The 23794-nt window shown below is 43.3% G+C and overlaps 1 protein-coding gene across 1 annotated transcript in view; it reads left to right on the forward strand.

Moving 5' to 3' along the window:
- Positions 1 to 9234: 9234 nt before the first annotated feature.
- spred3 (sprouty related EVH1 domain containing 3) overlaps positions 9235 to 23794 on the forward strand; it is a 77184-nt gene continuing 62624 nt past the window's right edge. The window contains 2 exon segments of the mRNA XM_034168516.1: positions 9235 to 9278; positions 9437 to 9504. Of these exon segments, the coding sequence (XP_034024407.1) occupies positions 9494 to 9504 (11 nt within the window). The 5' untranslated portion in view covers positions 9235 to 9278; positions 9437 to 9493.

Raw genomic sequence — 23794 nt, forward strand, 5'->3', positions numbered from 1 at the left:
GCACCCCTGGATGACAGGAGAGCTTGGAACCGTGACAGAAATCCAAGACTGCAGCTCTGGCCTCTGTTGGGACGTAGAGTCGGTTCTTTGGCCCAGTTCCGGGATCTGGGCTCCGTGCCAGGGCCTCCCGAACGGTCTTCTCCACGTCCCAGGTGAGGGTGGCTACGATAGTGGACTCCGGAATGATGGGCTCCGGTGGATCCGACAGCTCTGTTTTGACTTCGTCTTCGTGTACCCGGGACAAGGCATCCGATCTCTGGTTCTTGGTCCCGGGGCGATAGGTGATCCGGAAGTCAAAACATCCGAAGAACAGTGACCAGTGGGCTTGCCTGGGGTTCAGCCGCTTGGCGGTCCTGATACACTCCAGGTTCCGATGGTCAGTGAAAACCGTGAATGGCACAGACGCTCCCTCCAACAGGTGTCTCCACTCCTCAAGAGCCTCTTTCACCGCAAGGAGTTCTCGGTTGCCGACGTCATAGTTCCGTTCAGCCGGGGTCAACCTGCGAGAAAAGTAGGCACACGGGTGAAGAACCTTATCGGTCTCTCCGCTCTGGGATAGCACGGCTCCTATCCCTGAGTCAGAGGCATCCACTTCAACCACAAACTGGCGGCTAGGGTCGGGCTGCACCAGAACTGGTGCAGTCGAGAACCGTCGTTTCAACTCCTTGAACGCGGCTTCGCACCGATCCGACCAGGTGAAGGGGACTTTTGGGAGGTCAGGGCTGTCAGGGGGCTAACTACCTGACTGTAGCCCTTAATGAACCTCCTGTAGAAATTTGCAAAGCCGAGGAACTGTTGCAGCTTCCTACGGCTTGTTGGTTGGGGCCAATCTCTCACCGCCGCAACCTTGGCCGGATCAGGGGCGACGGAGTTGGAGGAGATGATAAACCCCAGGATGGACAAAGAAGTGCGGTGGAACTCGCACTTCTCGCCCTTCACAAACAGCCGGTTCTCCAACAACCGCTGCAGGACCTGACGTACATGCTGGACATGAGTCTCAGGGTCCGGAGAAAAGATGAGTATATCGTCCAGATATACGAAGACGAATTAGTGCAGGAAGTCCCACAAGATGTCATTAACCAAAGCTTGGAACGTCGCGGGGGCGTTAGTGAGGCCGAACGGCATGACCAGGTACTCAAAATAACCTAATGGGGTGTTAAATGTCGTCTTCCACTCGTCTCCCTTCCGGACCCGAACCAGGTGATACGCATTCCTAAGATCCAACTTTGTAAAGATTTTGGCTCCATGCAGGGGGGTGAACACGGAATCTAACAAGGGCAACGGGTATCGATTGCGAACCGTAATCTCATTCAGCCCCCTGTAATCAATGCATGGACGGAGTCCGCCATCTTTCTTGCCCACAAAAAAGAAACCTGCACCCATCGGGGAGGTGGAATTCCGGATCAGCCCGGCAGCTAATGAGTCCCGGATGTAGGTCTCCATTGATTCGCGCTCAGGTCGTGAGAGGTTGTACAGCCTGCTGGACAGGAACTCCACGCCTGGAATCAAATCAATGGCACAATCATACGGACGGTGCGGGGGAAGGGTGAGTGCCAGATCCTTGCTAAAGACGTCAGCAAGATCATGGTACTCAACCGGCACCGCCGTCAGATTGGGAGGGACTTTAACCTCCTCTTTAGCCTGTAAACCGGGAGGAACTGAGGAACCTAAACACCTCCGATGGCAGGTTTCGCTCCACTGAACCACCACCCCAGACGGCCAATCAATCCGGGGATTGTGTTTCAACATCCACGGGAAGCCCAAAATCACTCTGGAGGTAGAAGGAGTCATAAAAAACTCGATCTCCTCCCGATGATTTCCAGACACCACCAGAGTTACAGGGTGTGTCTTGTGCGTGACTAAAGGGAGAAGGGTGCCATCTAGTGCCCGTGTCCACCAGTGCTGGGGCTTGAAGGGTTACATCCCCGCTCAGGATTGTAACTGGGAGTCGTGTGGAAATATGTGTGTGTCCCACGTGAATGTCTTGGCCCACCCTAAGCCCAGTTTCTAGGGGCGGGCGTTGGTGTTTAAACCGCTTGGGGCAGTCTCTCTGCTGGTGCTCACTCGAGCCGCAGACAAAGCACTCCCCGCAGGCCAGCCTCCTCTGTCTGTAAAATGTGGCCCTGCTCATGTCCATAGCTTCGTCAGCAGGGGGAGCTGTAGCCACACGGAGCGTTGAGGTTGTGGAGCGTGGGGAGGGCGGTACCTTTTCGGACCCGAAAGGGAGAGGGACGGCGCGTGCCCGGCCACATCCTTCGTCTCGCTCCCGACGGCGTTCCTCCAACCGATTGTCTAACCGTATAACGAGATCAACAAGCCCATCTAAATCCCGTGGTTCTTCCTTCGCTACCAGGTGCTCCTTCAGGACCGACGACAGTCCGTTTATAAAGGCGGCGCGGAGCGCAACGTTATTCCAGCCGGACCTCGCAGCCGCGATGCGGAAGTCGACTGCATACTTGGCTGCGCTCCGGCGCCCCTGTCTCATTGACAGCAGCACTGTTGAAGCAGTCTCTCCTCTGTTAGGGTGATCAAAAACAGTTCTGAACTCCCTCACAAACCCAGTATAAGTGGTAAGGAGCCGTGAATTTTGATCCCAAGGCGCTGTAGCCCAAGCACGTGCCTCACCACAAAGCAAGTTAATTACATAAGCCACCTTACTGGCGTCAGACGCGTACATGACGGGACGCTGTGCAAAGACGCGCGAACACTGCATAAGAAAGTCCGCGCACGTCTCCACACAACCTCCGTACGGCTCTGGGGGACTTATATATGCTTCAGGGGATGGTGGGGGGGGTCGTTGAACGACCAGTGGAACGTCTATATTCTGCACTGGGTCGGCAGGAGGAGGAGCTGCAGCAGCACCCTGAGCACGCGCTTCCACCCGTGCGGTGAGAGCCTCCATCCTGCGATTAAGGATGACGTTTTGCTCGGTCATCAGATCCAACCGAGCGGAAAAGGCGGTGAGGAATTGCTGCAACTCACCAATCACGCCTCCTGCAGACGCCTGTGCACCCTGCTCTTCCATTGGCTGTTCACTAGATGGGTGACGCCCCTCGGGATCCATGACGCTGGCCGAGATATCCTGTTGGGAAAGTGTAGTGACACGGACCCACAACAGGAGGCGCAAATGAACGAACAATGAAAGAGTCGAATATGAACACTTTACTGTTGTGAAATGAGCACAACCACAATACAGAGGACTACAGAATTTTGCAAACAGTCAATCCACAAAGATGACGTGTGGGCAGGCTCGAGGATAGAAGACGTCTGTCCTGAGAAGAACCGGAACCACACGATTTCCTCCGCCACCGAACCCGGAGAATACTGGAGCCGCCAAGTCCCGAGTCCCCAGGTGGCCACCGTCTCCGAGTGTCGGATCTGGTACTGCTGGCGAGGAGCAGAAACAATAAGATGTGGGTGTGTGTACACCCAGTAACAACAATGGTGGAAATTCCACCTCCACCTCAAATCACACGCTCGTGTAACTCCTGTTTAACCACTTATCTGGGTGGGGTGTGAGGCGAAGCCGTCGCTAATCACACTAAACGCCAATCCAGCAGATAAGGAAACACCACAGGAAAACGGCTGCAAAAAGAGCTCAGATTATTTGTCAGAGTTGACTACAGCTGAGAAGTTACCTTAACAGGTCAAAGATATCTCGGCAACGAGGTGGAGATGACGTCCGGGTTTTATGGAGTAGTATGATGAAGTGAAGATGGGTGACAGCTGTCATGAGATAATGAGTGACAGCTGTCACCCCAGGCTGTGTCCGTGGCGGCAGCGCCCTCTCGTGCCTGAAGCCCGCACTTCAGGCAGGGCGCCCTCTGGTGGTGGGCCAGCAGTACCTCCTCTTCTGGCGGCCCACACAACAGATCCTCCTCCACCCAACTACACCAGCCATGGCGGAGGCCAACCCTCTCCGGAAATGAGTCTGACTTACTGCTGAGAACCTGAACACAGCTCTCGCTTGTGAGTAGAGATTGGATGGCCCTGAGAAGGGACCCCCTCAATCCATACTCCCATGGCACCTCCCACAGTATCTCCCAGGGTACCCAATCATACTCCTTCTCCAAGTCCACAAAACACATGTAGACTGGATGGGCATACTCCCAGACCCCATCGAGGATCCTTGTGAGATTGAAGAGCTGGTCGGTTGTTCCACACCCAAGACAGAACACACATTGTTCCTCTTCAATCAGCGGTTCGACAATTGGCCGAACCCTCTTTTCCAGCACCCTGGAGTAGACTTTACCAGGGAGGCCGAGTAGTGTGATGCCTCTGTAATTGACACATACTCTCTGGTCCCCTTTTTTAAATATGGTCTCCACCATCCCATTTTGCCACGCAATGTTGAAGAGATGTCTCATCCAAGACAGTCCCTCCACACTCAGAGCCTTCGGCATTTCTGGACGGATGTCATCAACCCCCAGGCCTTGCTACTGTGGAGTTATTTGACTACCTCAGTGCCTTCCACCAGGGAAATTGATGATGAACCCCCATTGTCTTCCAGCTGTGCCCCTACTATAGAAGGTGCTCTGTTCTGATGCAGGAGTTCCTCAAAGTGTTCCTTCCAGTGCCCGATTACCTCCTCATTTGAGGTCAACAAAGTCCCATCCTTACTGTAGACAGCTTAGATGGTCTCCCGTTTTCCTCTCCTGAGGTACCACACGGTCTGCCAGAGGCACCTTGCTGCCAACCAAAGGTCCCTCTCCATGGTTACTCTGAACTCCTCCCACACCTGCTGCTTTGCCTCCACCATAGCAGAGGCTGCCACCCTTCAGATTTGTATATCTTGCAACTGCCCCAGAGTCTTCTGAGATAACATATCCCAGAAGGGCTCCTTCTTCAGTCAGACAGCTTCCCTGACCACCGGTGTCTACCACAATGTTCGATGGTTTCTCCCCCTTGAGATACCTAAGACCTTCAGGCCACAGCTCCCCACTGCAGCTTCGCCAGTGGAAGCTTTGAACAATGCCCATGCTGGTTCAATGCCCCCAACCTCCACAGGGATGCTAGAAAAACTCTGACGGAGGTGTGAGTTGAAGATCTGTCAGACAGTGGGCTCCTCCAGATGTTCCCAGTACATCCACACTGTCCATTTGGTCTTACCAGTTCTGTCAAAGTCCTCCCCCACCCTCTGATCCAACTCACCACCAGAAGGTGATCATTTGACAGCTTTGCCCCTCTCTTCACCTGAGTGTCAGGAACATGCGGCCTCAGATCAGATGATATGATCACAAAATTGATCATCAATCTTCGGCCTATGGTGCTCTGGTACCATGTACACTTATGAGCATCCTGTTCGAACATGGTATTCTTTATGGACAGTCCATGACTAGCACAGACGTCCAACAACAAATGTGTACTTGGGTTTAGATCCAACCTGGTCTCATGGCAAGTTGTGATTCAGCAGCACGAAATATACATTAATCCATTGGTTTGTGACATTGTGATGAAAAGCGCCTCATTTTCGTTGCAGCAGCACAAATTCAATCTCATTCATTCCGTGATGGCTGCACGAAATTAAAAGTGAAGCGGGGGGTCGGGTGATTATGGTTAGGGTGGAGGGAAGGAGTAAGATTAGGTTATGGTTAAGGTTAGGGTTGGGGGTGGGAGTAGGGTTAGTAATAGTGAGTTTAAAAAGCCCCGTCACGAAAATTTGACTCATTTCATCACGGGAGCACAAAAAAAAAAAGTGAGACTGGGCTGTTTAGATCAGGGAAGCCGTTCCTCTCAATCACGTCTCTCCAAGTGTCTCTGTCTTTGCACATGTGTGCACTGAAGTCCCCCAGCAGAACAATGGCATTCCTCACTGGAGCCCCATACAGGGCTCCATTCAGGGACTCCAAGAAGGCTGAAGCCTCCGAACTGCTGTTTGTTGCATACGCCCAAACAACAATCAGAGCTCCCCCTCGCCACACATGGGACAGTGCACCCAACCCTAGCGGTTTCCCCCTGCGCATGGTTGAACCTGCAGGGTTTAGATGGAAAGTCCATGTTGCCTTTTCAGGCTGTGCCTAACCGGGTTCCGTGGCAAGCCCAGCCACCAGGCGCTCTCTGACGGGCCCTCCGTCCAGGCCCTCCATCCATGCCTGGCTCCAGACGGGAGCCCCGGACTTCCTCTGGGCCAGGTCACATTTCCTCTTCCTTGTTTTTTCATGGAGTCATTGTGAATCATTCTTAGTCTGGCCCCTCGTCTGAAACCCATTTGACATGGGAAACACTACCAGGAGTACAAAGGCTCCAGATAACACAGCCCTCAGGTTCATAGGGGCACACAAGCCTCTCTACCACAATAAGGTGATGGTTCCCAGAGAGGATTATTATTATTATTATTATTATTTATCATTATTCATTTATTATTATTTTATTATTAATTTTATTTTATTATTATTTACAGGGCTGTTCCTTGTTGGGTAGATTTGGGGGGATTTCCACAGCCTCTTTTTACGAAATAGCAGCATAATACCAGGATAACATCAACTGAGCACTTTGTGTGCAAATGTGTCATAATTTCAGTCACAAGTGGCATTAGACATCTGTGAGAATGCCACATGGTATTCATATGCAAATGAGCAGATCCTTGTGTCTGCGTAGCCTGCACTCGATATTTGCGAGAGTGCCGCGTGGCATTCCAGCAGCACTCATGCAATAGGTATGAGGAAATTTTCACCACGAGTTCATGCAATATTTGTCTGACATTCAGCCAACATTTGGGCGAGATGCACTAATGTGTCGTTACCACCATTTCAGTAAGATATCAACTACAATTTGTTGCTCATTCACGTTTTTGGTCACAAATCCACATCTCCAACTACCCTCCGACAGTTGCAGCCCAGTTGGGATAGGATCCTAATAAAGAGAAGTATCCTGAGATTTTAGAGTAACATGCTGTCTTCAAGACGATATCATTTTCAGTGACATCTGTGTATTTGTCATCAAGACCATGCAAAACCACATTCTGCACACATGGCTGCAGAAGAAGAGAGTATGGGTACTGGACTGGCCTGCCTGCAGTCTTGATCTGTACCCAATAGAAAATGTCAGGAGAATTTTAAAAGTTGAATGGAAAATGCAACAGTGATGACCCCAGAATGTTGCACACCTTAAGATCTGTTTGCAGGAACAATGTGAAAAAATAACACCTGACACTCTTTATCACTTAGTATCCTCAATGCCAAAATGTCTTTTAAGTGTTGTGAGAAGGAATAGCAACATTACAAAATTGTGGATGCTTTAGCGTCCCTTTTTTTTTTACAATTTTACAAATTGGATGAACACGAGAAAAACTGCTGCACATTATGGACGATGCCAGTCACCCTCTACACACCATCATCAGCAACCAGAGGAGCCTCCTCAGCCACAGACTGCTCCTTCCCAAGTGCAGAACCAACAGACTGAAAAACTCCTTTGTCCCTCAGGCCGTTGGACTGTACAACTCCTCACTCAGGGGGAGGAGGAGTAACAGGAAGACAGAGGTCAAGAATGAGAGGAACATTAGTAGCCAGTAAATCAGCACTCACAGAAATATTTAACCCTAACTTTAAGATTTATGTAATTTTATTACATGACAAATTCCCATTTATATTTTTAGATAATTTTAATACAAACCTACCAAATAAACCTTGCATGATGCATATTCATTACTGTAATAAATCACTGTAATAAAAATACTGTAGTGAAATACTGTAATAAAATAATAATTATGTTACCTATGCCATTTATCTTGTATAGGTAACATAATTATTATGCAATTCAAACAATATATTTTATGTATTTTAAATAAATACCGTCATTCGATTTAGAGTAATTATATTTTATTAATGCTAAATACATAAAGCTGAGGATTATGCATTTCAAATAAATAGGATTTATTACAGTAATGAATATGCATCATGTAAGGTTTATTTGGTAGGTTTGTATTAAAATTATCTAAAAAAAAAAAGTAATGTCATGTAATAAAATTACATAAATCTTAAAAGTTAGGGTTAAATATTTCTGTGAGTGAGTATTGATCAGTATTTCTGGTATTTATATTTGCAAACTGTTTTTCTTTTTTACTTTCACTTTTGATATTCTGTGTGCTTCTTACCCTGTGTGCTGCTATACAATGCTGCTGCAACCTCAGTTTCCCTGAGGGAGTCTTCCCAAGGGATCAATAACGTTCTATCTAATCTAATCTAATCTAATTGTTACAGGCCTGAAATGCAGGAATAGGTGCATATTAACTAATTTAATGAAGTTGACCACACAAAACATGAAATATATTGGGTTCAATTAAACAGAAGTAAAAGTAAATGTAAGAATCAGTTTTTGATTTTGTTTTGTTTTGGGGTTTTTTACATTTTCCATACCATCTCAACATTTTCAGATTTTGAGTTGTAGTACATTGTTTGGGCTATGAGGGTCAGTCTTTTTAAATTATTCAGCATACAGTAGATTGATCTTGATGTTGGTCTTGTTTCAATTAGATGTGTTTTATACTGCGGGTTACAGCCTTTCTGTGTGTTTGGTTGCTTGTTTTTAATGACTAATACATTACCACAGGTGACGTTGTCTCTCGACTTTGATGAAATTAAGTCATATCAATTAAATATTGTAGGAGGCAGCGTGCGCAAATAATCAGCAGTCAAAAAATGTGTCCAGACAACAGTTTCTGTTTGTAACGTATCTTTAAAACTGACTTTTTAAACTTAAAGTTGATTTAAATCCCAGCGGTGAGGTGGAGCTGTCCGGGGTGCTGAAGTGGGAGCGTTGACACGCACAGAGATGTTCCCCATTATCGATTCATCTGTTGATTAAACTCATGGAACGTACAAAAAAAAAATTATAACTGAAATTTTTCAGCGCCTAAAGTGACGTCTTCCTTTTTTTCCCAAGCAAAAATACGTGCACTTAACTTACATTAAGACCCGAGCAGCACATCCTAACCGGAATCACTGGAGTTGCGATCGATCAAAAATCAAAATGATTCACGGGTTCTTCTTCTTTTCATTTGCTCTGAAATTTACCAAAGTGCATCAATATTTTATATTTGCTCTCTGAAATTTTCCAGCCACGTGCTGCTGATAGTTTGAGTCAGAGGTCATTGATGATTTACAGCTGTCACGTCACGGCGCACGAGCGCAGCGCTATTCCACGCGTTTTAAATAACACCAATGACAGAGTGGTCCACCTGAAGACACGATGCTGTCAATGATTAGTGTGGATGTGTTAGCACAGGAGACAGAGGGGGGGGGGGGGGGGGTGAGGGAGGGAGGGAGGGAGAGAGAGAAGGAAGGAGGGAGGATGCTGCCAGCGGAAAATGGCTGCTGCAACCTCAAGCCTATCCTGATACATCGAAACAACATCAAGGTGAAGAGAGAGAGAGAGAGAGAGATTGGGAAAATGAGAGCAGATAGGGAGAGAAAATGTGAGTGAGCCTTTTTCCTGAAAGGAGAGAGAGAGAAGACCCTGGGGTGGGCTGCTGCAAGCGGCGGGCAACAACCGAGCCATGGAGGGCGAGTAAGTACTTACATTTTCATTTTTAACATTTTGCACGTTTCTATTGAGGCACGAAGGAGGCGCACGCGCACCAGCGCGGCTCCACAGCTGGTACGCCGGACAATTAAAAACAGCATTACGTAGCCTCGAATCAACAGCATCCACCCCATCGCCGACAGATCCGTGCCAATATGTGATCAATGCCGAGCCAGCGACATGTGGAGCCGCGCGGTGGCCCGCTGCTGGCGCGCGCCGTGGTCGCGTCCCGGCGGTCGCGTCCCGGCGCCAGCAGCGGGCGACGAATCGGATCGAGACGTCTTATGAGCACCGAAGCGAAATGCGTGCTTAGGTATATATATATATATATATATATATATATATATATATATATATATATATATATATATATATATATATATATATATATATATATATATATATAAAAGTCACGAAATCAGTCCGTGTGTAAAATGTATGTGTGGGAGAACGAAACATGGCGAGTTCGTAGCCAGCGTCACGTCACGGAGGACAGACGAGGGCCGGACGGAGCCGCTGTGATTTTTTATCAACGTGTCTCGGGCTTTCATTATGATTTTTAAAGCCAAACTTTATGAATGAAATGCCTTTTTTTCTCCCTCTCATTCTCTTCCTCCTCACCCCTCCTCTCCTCCTTCTCTTTTCTCATCAGCCCCCCCCACCTCCTCTCCATCCTCTCACCCACTCGTTCTTTTTTCTCTCTCTCTCTTCTTCTCCTCTTTCTGTTGCGGCCTGTTTAAGGCGCAGCCAACCGTCCTCTGCTCCATTCATAAAAAATAAATAAATAAATAAAAATAAACGCTGTCGGGCAGCCGGAGCGAGCAGCACGGGACCAACGAGGGGGGGGGGCGTGTGTGTGTGCGTGCGTGCGTGTGTATGTTGGGGGGGTGGGATATAAGAATAATCGAAAAAAATAATGTGCGCGCGTTTCGTTCACATGTGGCGCTGCGGCGCGCGTGATAGCGAATGGGTGCGTTCATTGATACATCTATGTGGGAAACACTCTTCCTCCCTCATCCCATCCTCACCCAGCGATCCTTTCTTCCTGAACAGCCCAGTTTTAATCTCATTTATTCCCGCGTAGCCGCTCAAACAGCTCGCAGGAGGTTATTTGTTTGTCTGTTCGCATAAAAGCTCGCAACGTTTTAAAGCTTTTATTCTGGTAAATTTTCTGGAAAGCTGGAATTTTTTGGGAACAATCCAGACCTGGCTCCTGGATTTTTTTTTTTGTTTTCCCTTGACAAATAAGGATAATATCAATTTTTGCCACTAAAATAACTATACATACATACACACACACACATATATATATATATATATATATATATATACGAGGTCTATTAGAAAAGTATCCGACCTTATTATTTTTTCAAAAACCATATGGATTTGAATCACGTGTGATTACATCAGACATGCTTGAACCCTCGTGGGCATGCCAGAGTTTTTTTCACGCCTGTCGGTTACGTCATTCGCCTGTGGGCAGTCTTTGAGTGAGGAGTCGTCCACCCGCTCGTCGATTTTTTTCATTGTTTAGGAATGGCTCAGAGACTGTTGCTTTGTTTGATAAAAATTTTTTCAAAACTGTAAGGCACAACTGAGTGGACACCATTCAATAAATTCAGCTGGTTTTCGGTAAAAATTTTAACGGCTGATGAGAGATTTTGGTCTGGTAGTGTCGCTTTAAGGACGGTCCACGGCGCCTGACGGCGATCTGCGCTTCGAGGCGGCAGCGTCTCGCCGTTTCAAGTTGAAAACTTCCACATTTCAGGCTCTGTTGACGCAGTAAGTCGTCAGAGAACAGAGAACTTTCAGAAGAAGTCGGCATGAGGAGTTTATTCGGACATTCCATTGTTAACGGTCATTTTGTAATGTGCGGGCAGAGTCGCATGTCGGGCTGGACCCGACCGCGGGGGTTCGCGGCAGGAAAAACACCTCCGTTGGAAATCTTAACGGGCAAGTTGGAACATGCCCAAGCTGTTAAACAATTTCTCAGTTACTCACTTGTTGAAAGCCATTAAAAGCCGCCTGAATTCTACAAATGGTTTTCAACACGGAGGTGTTTTTCCTGTCGCAGCGCACACAGATTTGCCGAGTCGTCACGGAAACGACTCGGCGAATTTGCGCGTACGTCTTTCATTAAAAAAATGTCCTTAAACAGTGGAATGTCCGCATAAATTCCTCATGCCGGCCTCTTCTGAATCTTCTCTGTTCTCTCACGATGTCCTGGGTGAATTAAGCCTTAAATTAGGATGTTTTCAGCTCGAAACAGGCCGACGACAGCGCCTGGAAGCGCTGCAGGACGTCCCGCTCCGTGGGAAGTCCTTACACCGACAGAAACACCCCATAATCTCTCATCAGCCGTTAAACTTTTCACAGAAAACCAGCTTAATTTCTCGAATAGTGTCCACTCGGATATTCCTCACAGGTCCAGAAAAATTTTTGATAAAGCAACGCGCGCCGTCTCGAGCAGCGTGTGAAACAAAGGAATTCAGCCGAGAGGGCGGGACCACATCTCACTCAAGGCCTGCCCACAGGGAAATGACGTCACCGACACGCGTGAAAAAACTCACGCATGCGCACGAGGGTTCAAGCATGATTGGTGTAATCGCATGTCATTCAAATCCATATAGTTAAAAAAAAAAATAAAAGGGTCAGTTTATTATCTAAGAGACCTCGTACATATATATATATATATATATATATATATATATATATATATATATATATATATATATATATATCAATCAATCAATTTTTTTATATAGTGCCAAATCAGCGAAAACAGTTGCCCCAAGGCACTTTATATTGTAAGGCAAGGCCATACAATAATTATGTAAAACCCCAACGGTCTAAATGACCCCCTGTGAGCAAGCACTTGGCTACAGTGGGAAGGAAAAACTCCCTTTTAACAGGAAGAAACCTCCAGCAGAACCAGGCTCAGGGAGGGACAGTCTTCTGCTGGGACTGGTTGGGGCTGAGGGAGAGAAACAGGAAAAAGACATGCTGTGGAGGGGAGCAGAGATCGATCACTAATGATTAAATGCAGAGTGGTGCATACAGAGCAAAAAGAGAAAGAAACAGTGCATCATGGGTACCCCCCAGCAGTCTACGTCTATAGCAGCATAACTAAGGGATGGTTCAGGGTCACCTGATCCAGCCCTAACTATAAGCTTTAGCAAAAAGGAAAGTTTTAAGCCTAATCTTAAAAGTAGAGAGGGTCCAATGACTGTGGAAATTTACATGTTCTCTTCAGGCAGTCATCTTTATAAATCTCATTGGAACGGCACCAAACAAAAGTTCCAGCATCATCACCTTGCCCAATGCAGATTCGAGATTCATCACTGAATATGACTTTCATCCAGTCATCCACAGTCCACAATTGCTTTTCCTTAGCCCATTGTAACCTTGTTTTTTTCTGTTTAGGTGTTAATGATGGCTTTCGTTTAGCTTTTCTGTATGTAAATCCCATTTCCTTTAGGCGGTTTCTTAGAGTTCGGTCACAGACGTTGACTCCAGTTTCCTTCCATTCGTTCCTCATTTGTTTTGTTGTACATTTTTCGATTTTTGAGACATATTGCTTTAAGTTTTCTGTCTTGACGCTTTGATGTCTTCCTTGGTCTACCAGTATGTTTGCCTTTAACAACCTTTCCATGTTGTTTGTATTTGGTCCAGAGTTTAGACACAGCTGACTGTGAAAAACCATCTTTTGCAACATACGGTGACTGTTTTTTAAACAGCCCAGAAATATCTGTCAAAGAAACATCAATTATTATTATTATTTTTTTTGTCTCACTGTCAGCAGAATATCTCAGAAATACAAGAAAAGATTTTAATGAAATTTGGTGAAGAATGGCCCATAGGAACAAAGAAGAGCTGGTTAATGTTTGAGCTACAGTGAGGAAAATAAGTATTTGAAGACCCTGCGATTTTGCAAGTTCTCCCACTTAGAAATCATGGAGGGGTCTGAAATTTTCATCTTTGGTGCATGTCCACTGTGAGAGACATAATCTAAAAAAATAAAAAAAAATCCATAAATCACAATGTATGATTTTTTTAAATAATTTATTTGTATGTTACTGCTGCAAATAAGTATTTGAACACCTGTGAAAATCAATGTAGTAGCCTTTGTTTGCAATTACAGAGGTCAAACGTTTCCTGTAGTTTTTCACCAGGTTTGCACACACTGCAGCAGGGATTTTGGTCCACTCCTCCATACAGATCTTCTCTAGATCTTTCAGGTTTGGAGTTTCAGCTCCCTCCAAAGATTTTCTATTGAGTTCAGGTCTGGAGACTGGCCAGGCCACTCCAGGACCTTGAAATGCTTCTTACGGAGCCCCTCCTTAGTTGCCCTGGCTGTATGTTTGGGGTCATTGTCATGCTGGAAGACCCAGCCATGACCCATCTTCAAAGCGCTTACTGAGGGAAGGAGGTTGTTTGCCAAAATCTTGCAATACATGACCCCATCCATCCTCCCGTCAATATGATGTAGTCGTCCTGTCCCCTTTGCAGAAGAGCACCTCCAGAGTATGATGTTTCCACTCCCATGCTTCACGGTTGGGATGATTTTCTTGGGGTTGTTCTCGTCCTCTAAACATGGTAAGTGGAGTTGATTCCAAAAAGCTCTATTCTCATCTCATGTGACCACATGACCTTCTCCCATGCCTCCTCTGGATCATCCAGATGGCCAGTGGTGAACTTCAAACGGGCCTGGACATGTGCTGGCTTGAGCAGGGGGACCCTGCTGCCCTGCAGGATTTTAAACCATGACAGCATCATGTGTCACTAATGTAATCTTTGTGACTGTGGTCCCAGCTCTCGTCATGTCATTGACCAGGTCCTCCTGTGTAGTTCTGAGCTTTCTCAGAATCATTCTTATCCCACAAAGTGAGATCTTGCACGGAATCCCAATTGACAGTCATCTTGTGTTTCTTCCACTTTCTAATAAATAATCATAACAGTTGTTGTCTTCTACCAAGCTGCTTGCCTGTTGTCCTGTAGTCCATCCCAGCCTTGTGCAGGTCTACAGTTTTGTCCCTGGTGTCCTTAGACAGCTCTTTGGTCTTGGCTGTGGTGGACAGGTTGGAGTGTGATTGACTGAGTGTGTGAACAGGTGTCTTTTATATAGATAAGTTCAAACAGGTGCAATTAATACAGGTAAAGAGTGCAGAATAAGAGGGCTTCTTAAAGAAAAATTAACAGGTCTGTATGAGCCAGAATTCTTGCTGATTGGTAGGTGTTCAAATACTTATTTGTAGCAGTAACATACTAATAAATTATTTTTAAAAAATCATACATTGTGATTTCAGGATTTTTTTTTTTTTTTTTTTTTTTAGATTATGTCTCTCAAAGTGGACATGCACCTAAGATGAAAATTTCAGACCCCTCCATGATTTCTAAGTGGGAGAACTTGTAAAACCGCAGGGTGTTCAAATACTTATTTTCCTCACTGTATATGTATGGATTCACAACTTTATAATCAATATCTTTTACATTTTCCACTGATTTTTTAAACATGTACTTTGGCATTCCAACTCCAGCTCATTAAGAGCAGACACACACAGTCTCCAGGGAGCTTTGGGCTCTCTTGTAATAAAATTGTACAATTGCAATTCAAAGTTTAAAGGCAGTGAAGATTATGACATCATGAATAGAAGGGCACTCCTGTATGACCTGATAAAATGTCCTCACACTCTGATACCATCAGACAGGGCCAGCCTGTGGCATGGGCGACCATCTAGGGAGCCAAACAGCAGTGGGTGCGGTGATGTAATGTATTTTTTTTTTTTTTATAGCCTTTATAATGGCAGAGGTGCAAACTCTTGTGGCGACACATAGTATCACTTCTTTTCCTTTTTGCAGCAGAATATGTCATAAACATTATTAATGATGATTATGTCACAACATGATTAACCCAACCAGCCTTTTGATTACAAAAAACATTATGCACACCCTAACAGAGAGCTCGAAACAGGCCGACGACAGCGCCTGGAAGCGCTGCAGGACGTCCCGCTCCGTGGGAAGTCCTTACACCGACAGAAACACCCCATAATCTCTCATCAGCCGTTAAACTTTTCACAGAAAACCAGCTTAATTTCTCGAATAGTGTCCACTCGGATATTCCTCACAGGTCCAGAAAAATTTTTGATAAAGCAACGCGCGCCGTCTCGAGCAGCGTGTGAAACAAAGGAATTCAGCCGAGAGGGCGGGACCACATCTCACTCAAGGCCTGCCCACAGGGAAATGACGTCACCGACACGCGTGAAAAAACTCACGCATGCGCACGAGGGTTCAAGCATGATTGGTGTAATCGCATGTCATTCAAATCCATATAGTTAAAAAAAAAATAAAAGGGTCAGTTTATTATCTAAGAGACCTCGTACATATATATATATATATATATATATATATATATATATATATATATATATATATATATATATATATATATATATATATATATATATATATATATCAATCAATCAATTTTTTTATATAGTGCCAAATCAGCGAAAACAGTTGCCCCAAGGCGCTTTATATTGTAAGGCAAGGCCATACAATAATTATGTAAAACCCCAACGGTCTAAATGACCCCCTGTGAGCAAGCACTTGGCTACAGTGGGAAGGAAAAACTCCCTTTTAACAGGAAGAAACCTCCAGCAGAACCAGGCTCAGGGAGGGACAGTCTTCTGCTGGGACTGGTTGGGGCTGAGGGAGAGAAACAGGAAAAAGACATGCTGTGGAGGGGAGCAGAGATCGATCACTAATGATTAAATGCAGAGTGGTGCATACAGAGCAAAAAGAGAAAGAAACAGTGCATCATGGGTACCCCCCAGCAGTCTACGTCTATAGCAGCATAACTAAGGGATGGTTCAGGGTCACCTGATCCAGCCCTAACTATAAGCTTTAGCAAAAAGGAAAGTTTTAAGCCTAATCTTAAAAGTAGAGAGGGTCCAATGACTGTGGAAATTACATGTTCTCTTCAGGCAGTCATCTTTATAAATCTCATTGGAACGGCACCAAACAAAAGTTCCAGCATCATCACCTTGCCCAATGCAGATTCGAGATTCATCACTGAATATGACTTTCATCCAGTCATCCACAGTCCACAATTGCTTTTCCTTAGCCCATTGTAACCTTGTTTTTTTCTGTTTAGGTGTTAATGATGGCTTTCGTTTAGCTTTTCTGTATGTAAATCCCATTTCCTTTAGGCGGTTTCTTAGAGTTTGGTCACAGACGTTGACTCCAGTTTCCTTCCATTCGTTCCTCATTTGTTTTGTTGTACATTTTTCGATTTTTGAGACATATTGCTTTAAGTTTTCTGTCTTGACGCTTTGATGTCTTCCTTGGTCTACCAGTATGTTTGCCTTTAACAACCTTTCCATGTTGTTTGTATTTGGTCCAGAGTTTAGACACAGCTGACTGTGAAAAACCATCTTTTGCAACATACGGTGACTGTTTTTTAAACAGCCCAGAAATATCTGTCAAAGAAACATCAATTATTATTATTATTATTTTTGTCTCACTGTCAGCAGAATATCTCAGAAATACAAGAAAGATTTTAATGAAATTTGGTGAAGAATGGCCCATAGGAACAAAGAAGAGCTGGTTAATGTTTGAGCTACAGTGAGGAAAATAAGTATTTGAAGACCCTGCGATTTTGCAAGTTCTCCCACTTAGAAATCATGGAGGGGTCTGAAATTTTCATCTTTGGTGCATGTCCACTGTGAGAGACATAATCTAAAAAAAAAAAAAAATCCATAAATCACAATGTATGATTTTTTTAAATAATTTATTTGTATGTTACTGCTGCAAATAAGTATTTGAACACCTGTGAAAATCAATGTAGTAGCCTTTGTTTGCAATTACAGAGGTCAAACGTTTCCTGTAGTTTTTCACCAGGTTTGCACACACTGCAGCAGGGATTTTGGTCCACTCCTCCATACAGATCTTCTCTAGATCTTTCAGGTTTGGAGTTTCAGCTCCCTCCAAAGATTTTCTATTGAGTTCAGGTCTGGAGACTGGCCAGGCCACTCCAGGACCTTGAAATGCTTCTTACGGAGCCCCTCCTTAGTTGCCCTGGCTGTATGTTTGGGGTCATTGTCATGCTGGAAGACCCAGCCATGACCCATCTTCAAAGCGCTTACTGAGGGAAGGAGGTTGTTTGCCAAATCTTGCAATACATGACCCCATCCATCCTCCCGTCAATATGATGTAGTCGTCCTGTCCCCTTTGCAGAAGAGCACCCCCAGAGTATGATGTTTCCACTCCCATGCTTCACGGTTGGGATGATTTTCTTGGGGTTGTTCTCATCCTCTAAACATGGTAAGTGGAGTTGATTCCAAAAAGCTCTATTCTCATCTCATGTGACCACATGACCTTCTCCCATGCCTCCTCTGGATCATCCAGATGGCCAGTGGTGAACTTCAAACGGGCCTGGACATGTGCTGGCTTGAGCAGGGGGACCCTGCTGCCCTGCAGGATTTTAAACCATGACAGCATCATGTGTCACTAATGTAATCTTTGTGACTGTGGTCCCAGCTCTCGTCATGTCATTGACCAGGTCCTCCTGTGTAGTTCTGAGCTTTCTCAGAATCATTCTTATCCCACAAAGTGAGATCTTGCACGGAATCCCAATTGACAGTCATCTTGTGTTTCTTCCACTTTCTAATAAATAATCATAACAGTTGTTGTCTTCTACCAAGCTGCTTGCCTGTTGTCCTGTAGTCCATCCCAGCCTTGTGCAGGTCTACAGTTTTGTCCCTGGTGTCCTTAGACAGCTCTTTGGTCTTGGCTGTGGTGGACAGGTTGGAGTGTGATTGACTGAGTGTGTGAACAGGTGTCTTTTATATAGATAAGTTCAAACAGGTGCAATTAATACAGGTAAAGAGTGCAGAATAAGAGGGCTTCTTAAAGAAAAATTAACAGGTCTGTATGAGCCAGAATTCTTGCTGATTGGTAGGTGTTCAAATACTTATTTGTAGCAGTAACATACTAATAAATTATTTTAAAAAATCATACATTGTGATTTCAGGATTTTTTTTTTTTTTTTAGATTATGTCTCTCAAAGTGGACATGCACCTAAGATGAAAATTTCAGACCCCTCCATGATTTCTAAGTGGGAGAACTTGTAAAACCGCAGGGTGTTCAAATACTTATTTTCCTCACTGTATATGTATGGATTCACAACTTTATAATCAATATCTTTTACATTTCCACTGATTTTTTAAACATGTTACTTTGGCATTCCAACTCCAGCTCATTAAGAGCAGACACACACAGTCTCCAGGGAGCTTTGGGCTCTCTTGTAATAAAATTGTACAATTGCAATTCAAAGTTTTAAAGGCAGTGAAGATTATGACATCATGATAGAAGGGCACTCCTGTATGACCTGATAAAATGTCCTCACACTCTGATACCATCAGACAGGGCCAGCCTGTGGCATGGGCGGACCATCTAGGGAGCCAACAGCAGTGGGTGCGGTGATGTAATGTATTTTTTTTTTTTTTTATAGCCTTTATAATGGCAGAGGTGCAAACTCTTGTGGCGACACATAGTATCACTTCTTTTCCTTTTTGCAGCAGAATATGTCATAAACATTATTAATGATGATTATGTCACAACATGATTAACCCAACCAGCCTTTTGATTACAAAAAACATTATGCACACCCTAACAGAGAGCTGTAAGTTAAAAACATGATGCAGAGCTTATTAAAAACAAAAATACAAACAGTATAAGAACACACAAGTTCAAAATGTGCATGACATATTAAATGGTTTAGTACTTGCCTGTATAGGTTAGCGAAAATAACATAAAACCTCTTCAGACCTTTGTGACATCATAGGGTGAGAGTATTAAATACAAAGATGGAAGAACCTGCTTTGCAATGTAAAAACCCCAAAATAGATCCAAATTTAATGAACTTTAAAGGACTACCACATCACAAAATGTTGCTGACGTCCGCTGATTTATTTTGTATTATTTTATAGAGGACAACATGTGGATGGAGCGATCACATACACAACCTCTGCTCCTCTGTCAGCTGGTTAAAGTAACTCAAAATAATTCTCATTATCAATTGAACTGATGATTAATTGATGAATTGCTTGGTCTATAACATATTTTAAAGTCCCTCACATGTTCTCATTCTCAAACAGACATTTGTCCATCATGTCTTTGTCCAACAAATAGACCAAAATGAAAAAGCAGTGTTTTTTAAACAACCTGTCAAACCAGTTCTGAAATCTAAGTAGTCTAAACATGTAGTAAAGAATAATCAACTGGTTTTAAAGTGGTTTCAAATGTCTCATGTCTGATTTTTTTAAACAATTTGTCTTTACTCCTTGATGTAAACCAGTTTTTAAACCTGTTAAAAGCACATTTAACCTCTTAACGCCCATCGTCGCATATATGCCACAATCTCTGACTCAAATATGCAACTTACCAAATTGACCTGTATGCCCGTTGTCGCAAATTTGCAACATACCATCATTATTATTATAACATTATAACATAAAGTCATTACCAGAATACCCAATATTACTATCTAGTTTTTGTGCAAAAGTGAAATTAATAATCTCAACATTATTTACCATCTACTTAAAGGCAAAAACACACACAAAACATTTTTTTTATATACAGCTATATAAATTCGGGCGTTAAGGGGTTAAAGTAGGTATTCACATTACTGAGTGAAGTGACTGAATCTGAGTTTTATTGTCTAGATGGTTCACATTAGGGTTTGTAAGTTGGCCTGATTCTAACAGCAGTTTGTGTTCATGTCCATCATGTTTATAGCCGTCCTTTTCCTCTTTATATTTGGCTTAAAGATTTTTATTTTTTCCATTCCCACTGTAGCTGTTGAACTTTCCTGTTTGATTATGATGTGTTTACTGCAGGTCAGTTTAAACAGACACTCCTCTGTGTTCATTTCATACATTATCTGCTCCTTCATTTCTTGTCTCCTCATGCGGTTATTACCAGTGAAGTCATGTTATCGCCCCTGTTTGTTTGTTTGTTTGTCTGTTTGTGAACAGCCTGGAGTCCACAATTTTTCATATATCATTATGATTTATTTTTTTTTTTACTTTACTCCTGATAGACAAGAACTGATTCAATTTTCGAGGTCATAGATCAAAGGGCAAAGTCAGGAAAAATCTTGAAAATTGGAAAAATCCCAACCATAACACTGAATGAATTTTCCAAAATTCATTACTCTGTCAAAAAAAGATCAAATTTCTTTCATATTTGAGAGCATTGTGTATCCTTTATCGATTGACAAAGTTTAATCCGTATCTAATCCAAATTACAGATTTACACACAGACACCCCGAGACCACTTGTCTTTTAATATATACAACCCCTGGCAAAAATTATGGAATCACCGGCCTCGGAGGATGTTCATTCTGTTGTTTAATTTTCTAGAAAAAAAAGCAGATCACAGACATGACACAAAACTAAAGTCATTTCAAATGGCAACTTTCTGGCTTTAAGAAACACTATAAGAAATCAGGAAAACAAATTGTGGCAGTCAGTAACGGTTACTTTTTTAGACCAAGCAGAGGGAAAAAAATATGGAATCACTCAATTCTGAGGAAAAAATTATGGAATCATGAAAAACAAAAGAACGCTCCAATACATCACTAGTATTTTGTTGCACCACCTCTGGCTTTTATAACAGCTTGCAGTCTCTGAGGCATGGACTTAATGAGTGACAAGCAGTACTCTTCATCAATCTGGCTCCAACTTTCTCTGATTGTTGGAGCCAGATCAGCTTTGCAGGTTGGAGCCTTGTCATGGACCATTTTCTTCAACTTCCACCAAAGATTTTCAATTGGATTAAGATCCGGACTATTTGCAGGCCATGACATTTACCCTATGTGTCTTTTTGCAAGGAATGTTTTCACAGTTTTTGCTCTATGGCAAGATGCATTATCATCTTGAAAAATGATTTCATCATCCCCAAACATCCTTTCAATTGATGGGATAAGAAAAGTGTCCAAATATCAACGTAAACTTGTGCATTTATTGATGATGTAATGACAGCCATCTCCCCAGTGCCTTTACCTGACATGCAGCCCCATATCATCAATGACTGTGGAAATTTACATGTTCTCTTCAGGCAGTCATCTTTATAAATCTCATTGGAACGGCACCAAACAAAAGTTCCAGCATCATCACCTTGCCAGTGCAGATTTTGAGATTCATCACTGAAATTGACTTTCATCCAGTCATCACAGTTCCACGATTGCTTTTCCTTAGCCCATTGTAACCTTGTTTTTTTATGTTTAGGTGTTAATGATGGCTTCGTTTAGCTTTCTTTATGTAAATCCCATTTCCCTTAGGCGGTTTCTTTACAGTTCGGTCACAAATGTTGACTCCAGTTCCTCCATTCGTCCTCATTTGTTTTATTGTGCATTTTTCGATTTTTGAGACATATGCTTTAAGTTTTTCTGTCTTGACGCTTGATGTCTTCCTTGGTCTACCAGTAGTTGCCCTTTAACAAACTTCCCATGTTGTTTGTATTTTGGTCCAGCGTTCGACACAGCTGACTGTGAACAACCAAATCTTTTGCAACATGTGTGATGATTTACCCCTCTTTTAGAGTTTGCTAGTCCTCTCTTGTTGTCAATTGACCATCTCTCGTGTGGAGCATGACTCATGTCAGTCCACTTGGTGCAACAGCTCTCCAAGGTGTGATCACTCCTTTTTAGATGCACACTAACGAGCAGATCTGATTTGATGCAGGTGTTAGTTTTGCGGATGAAAATTTACAGGGTGATTCCATAATTTATTCCTCAGAATTGAGTGAGTCCATATTTTTTCCCCTCTGCTTGGTCTAAAAAAGTAACCATTACTCACTGCCACAATTTTTTTTCTTGATTTCTTATAGTGTTTCTTAAAGCCAGAAAGTTGCCATTTGGAATTACTTTAGTTTTGTGTCATGTCTGTGATTTGCTTTTTTTCTACAAAGTTAAACAACTGAATGAACATCCTCCGAGGACGGTGATTCCATAATTTTTGCCAGGGGTTGTAGATGATTAACCGCCCCCTGCTGGAATGGAGTGTGAATCCAGAATTTAATTATTGACGTCCATTGTTCACTGTTGTTCACTGTCAACTTTCCATTTTCACGGTGTTCATCCTTGACCAAAAATTCATAAGCATACCAAACGGCAAATGTCAACTCTCCCCAGTTTCTCTGTGATCGAAGCCATACATACACACACACACACACACATTGTATTTTAATATATAGATGGTATCCTTTATGGAATGACAAAGTGTGATCCAGATTACAGATTTTGTGGCCATTTAAATTTAACATTGAAAACCCCATTTAATATACATTTTACATTATATCTTTATCAAATGTGCCCCAATCACTCTCATATTTGAAAGTGAGGTGCAGACTGGCACTCACTATCAACTGACAAAGGTTAATCCAGATCTGATCTGGATTGTGGATTTTGTGGACATTTGAATATAATATTGAAAATCCCATTTGGTGTACATTTTGCATTATATCTCAAACAAAAGTGCATCTGTCACTCTAATTTTTCTGTTATGGATTTAACTACACTACCAAAATGGATGGAGGTTCCAGTTTTGTGCCCGGTTGTCTATCTTCAGTTATCAATCAGAAACCAAGTCCCAAAAAGCAACGACAAATTGTACGTAGCAGAGATAACCAATGTTCTGTGAAAATTATCTGAAAAAGAATTCAGAAACTGAAATATTTAAAAAAAAACAGACAACAACACAAAAAACTTTGATTCCAGTGTATGAACTAAATACATACTCCTGACATTTGATCACATCTAATTTAGCTTATGAAAAGCCATTTCTAACAGGACTTTGACCTTGAAAATGTTTTCCAAGGTAACATTTGTGGAATTGGAAACTAGTGTTGGCGGAGGTTTGTGCTCTATGAGTGCAGTGCTCTAGTTATTCATGTTTTTGTTGACAAATATGATATAAAATATGTGTCACATCAAATATGTGAGTCCTGGCAGGTGCACATGCTCAGGGTGTGCACAAAGGTCAGCCAGGTCAGATGTTTTTTGGCACAGCGTGAGAGCGATTGCTGGTTTGTGTTGTGGTGTAAAATTCACAGGACATTGTGTGACAGATAATGTGGAGGTTTCATTGTGTTTTGAGACATCTGTTAGTGGTGTTTGGTGGCAGGTTTTGGCTTCAGGAATGAAAGCTGGTCATTAATTTCACACATCTTATTTGCAGAACCCATTTATTTAACGCTGAGGTGTGAAAGTAGT

This window comes from Thalassophryne amazonica, chromosome 4 (genome assembly GCF_902500255.1).
Source record: "Thalassophryne amazonica chromosome 4, fThaAma1.1, whole genome shotgun sequence".
NCBI lineage: Eukaryota > Metazoa > Chordata > Actinopteri > Batrachoidiformes > Batrachoididae > Thalassophryne > Thalassophryne amazonica.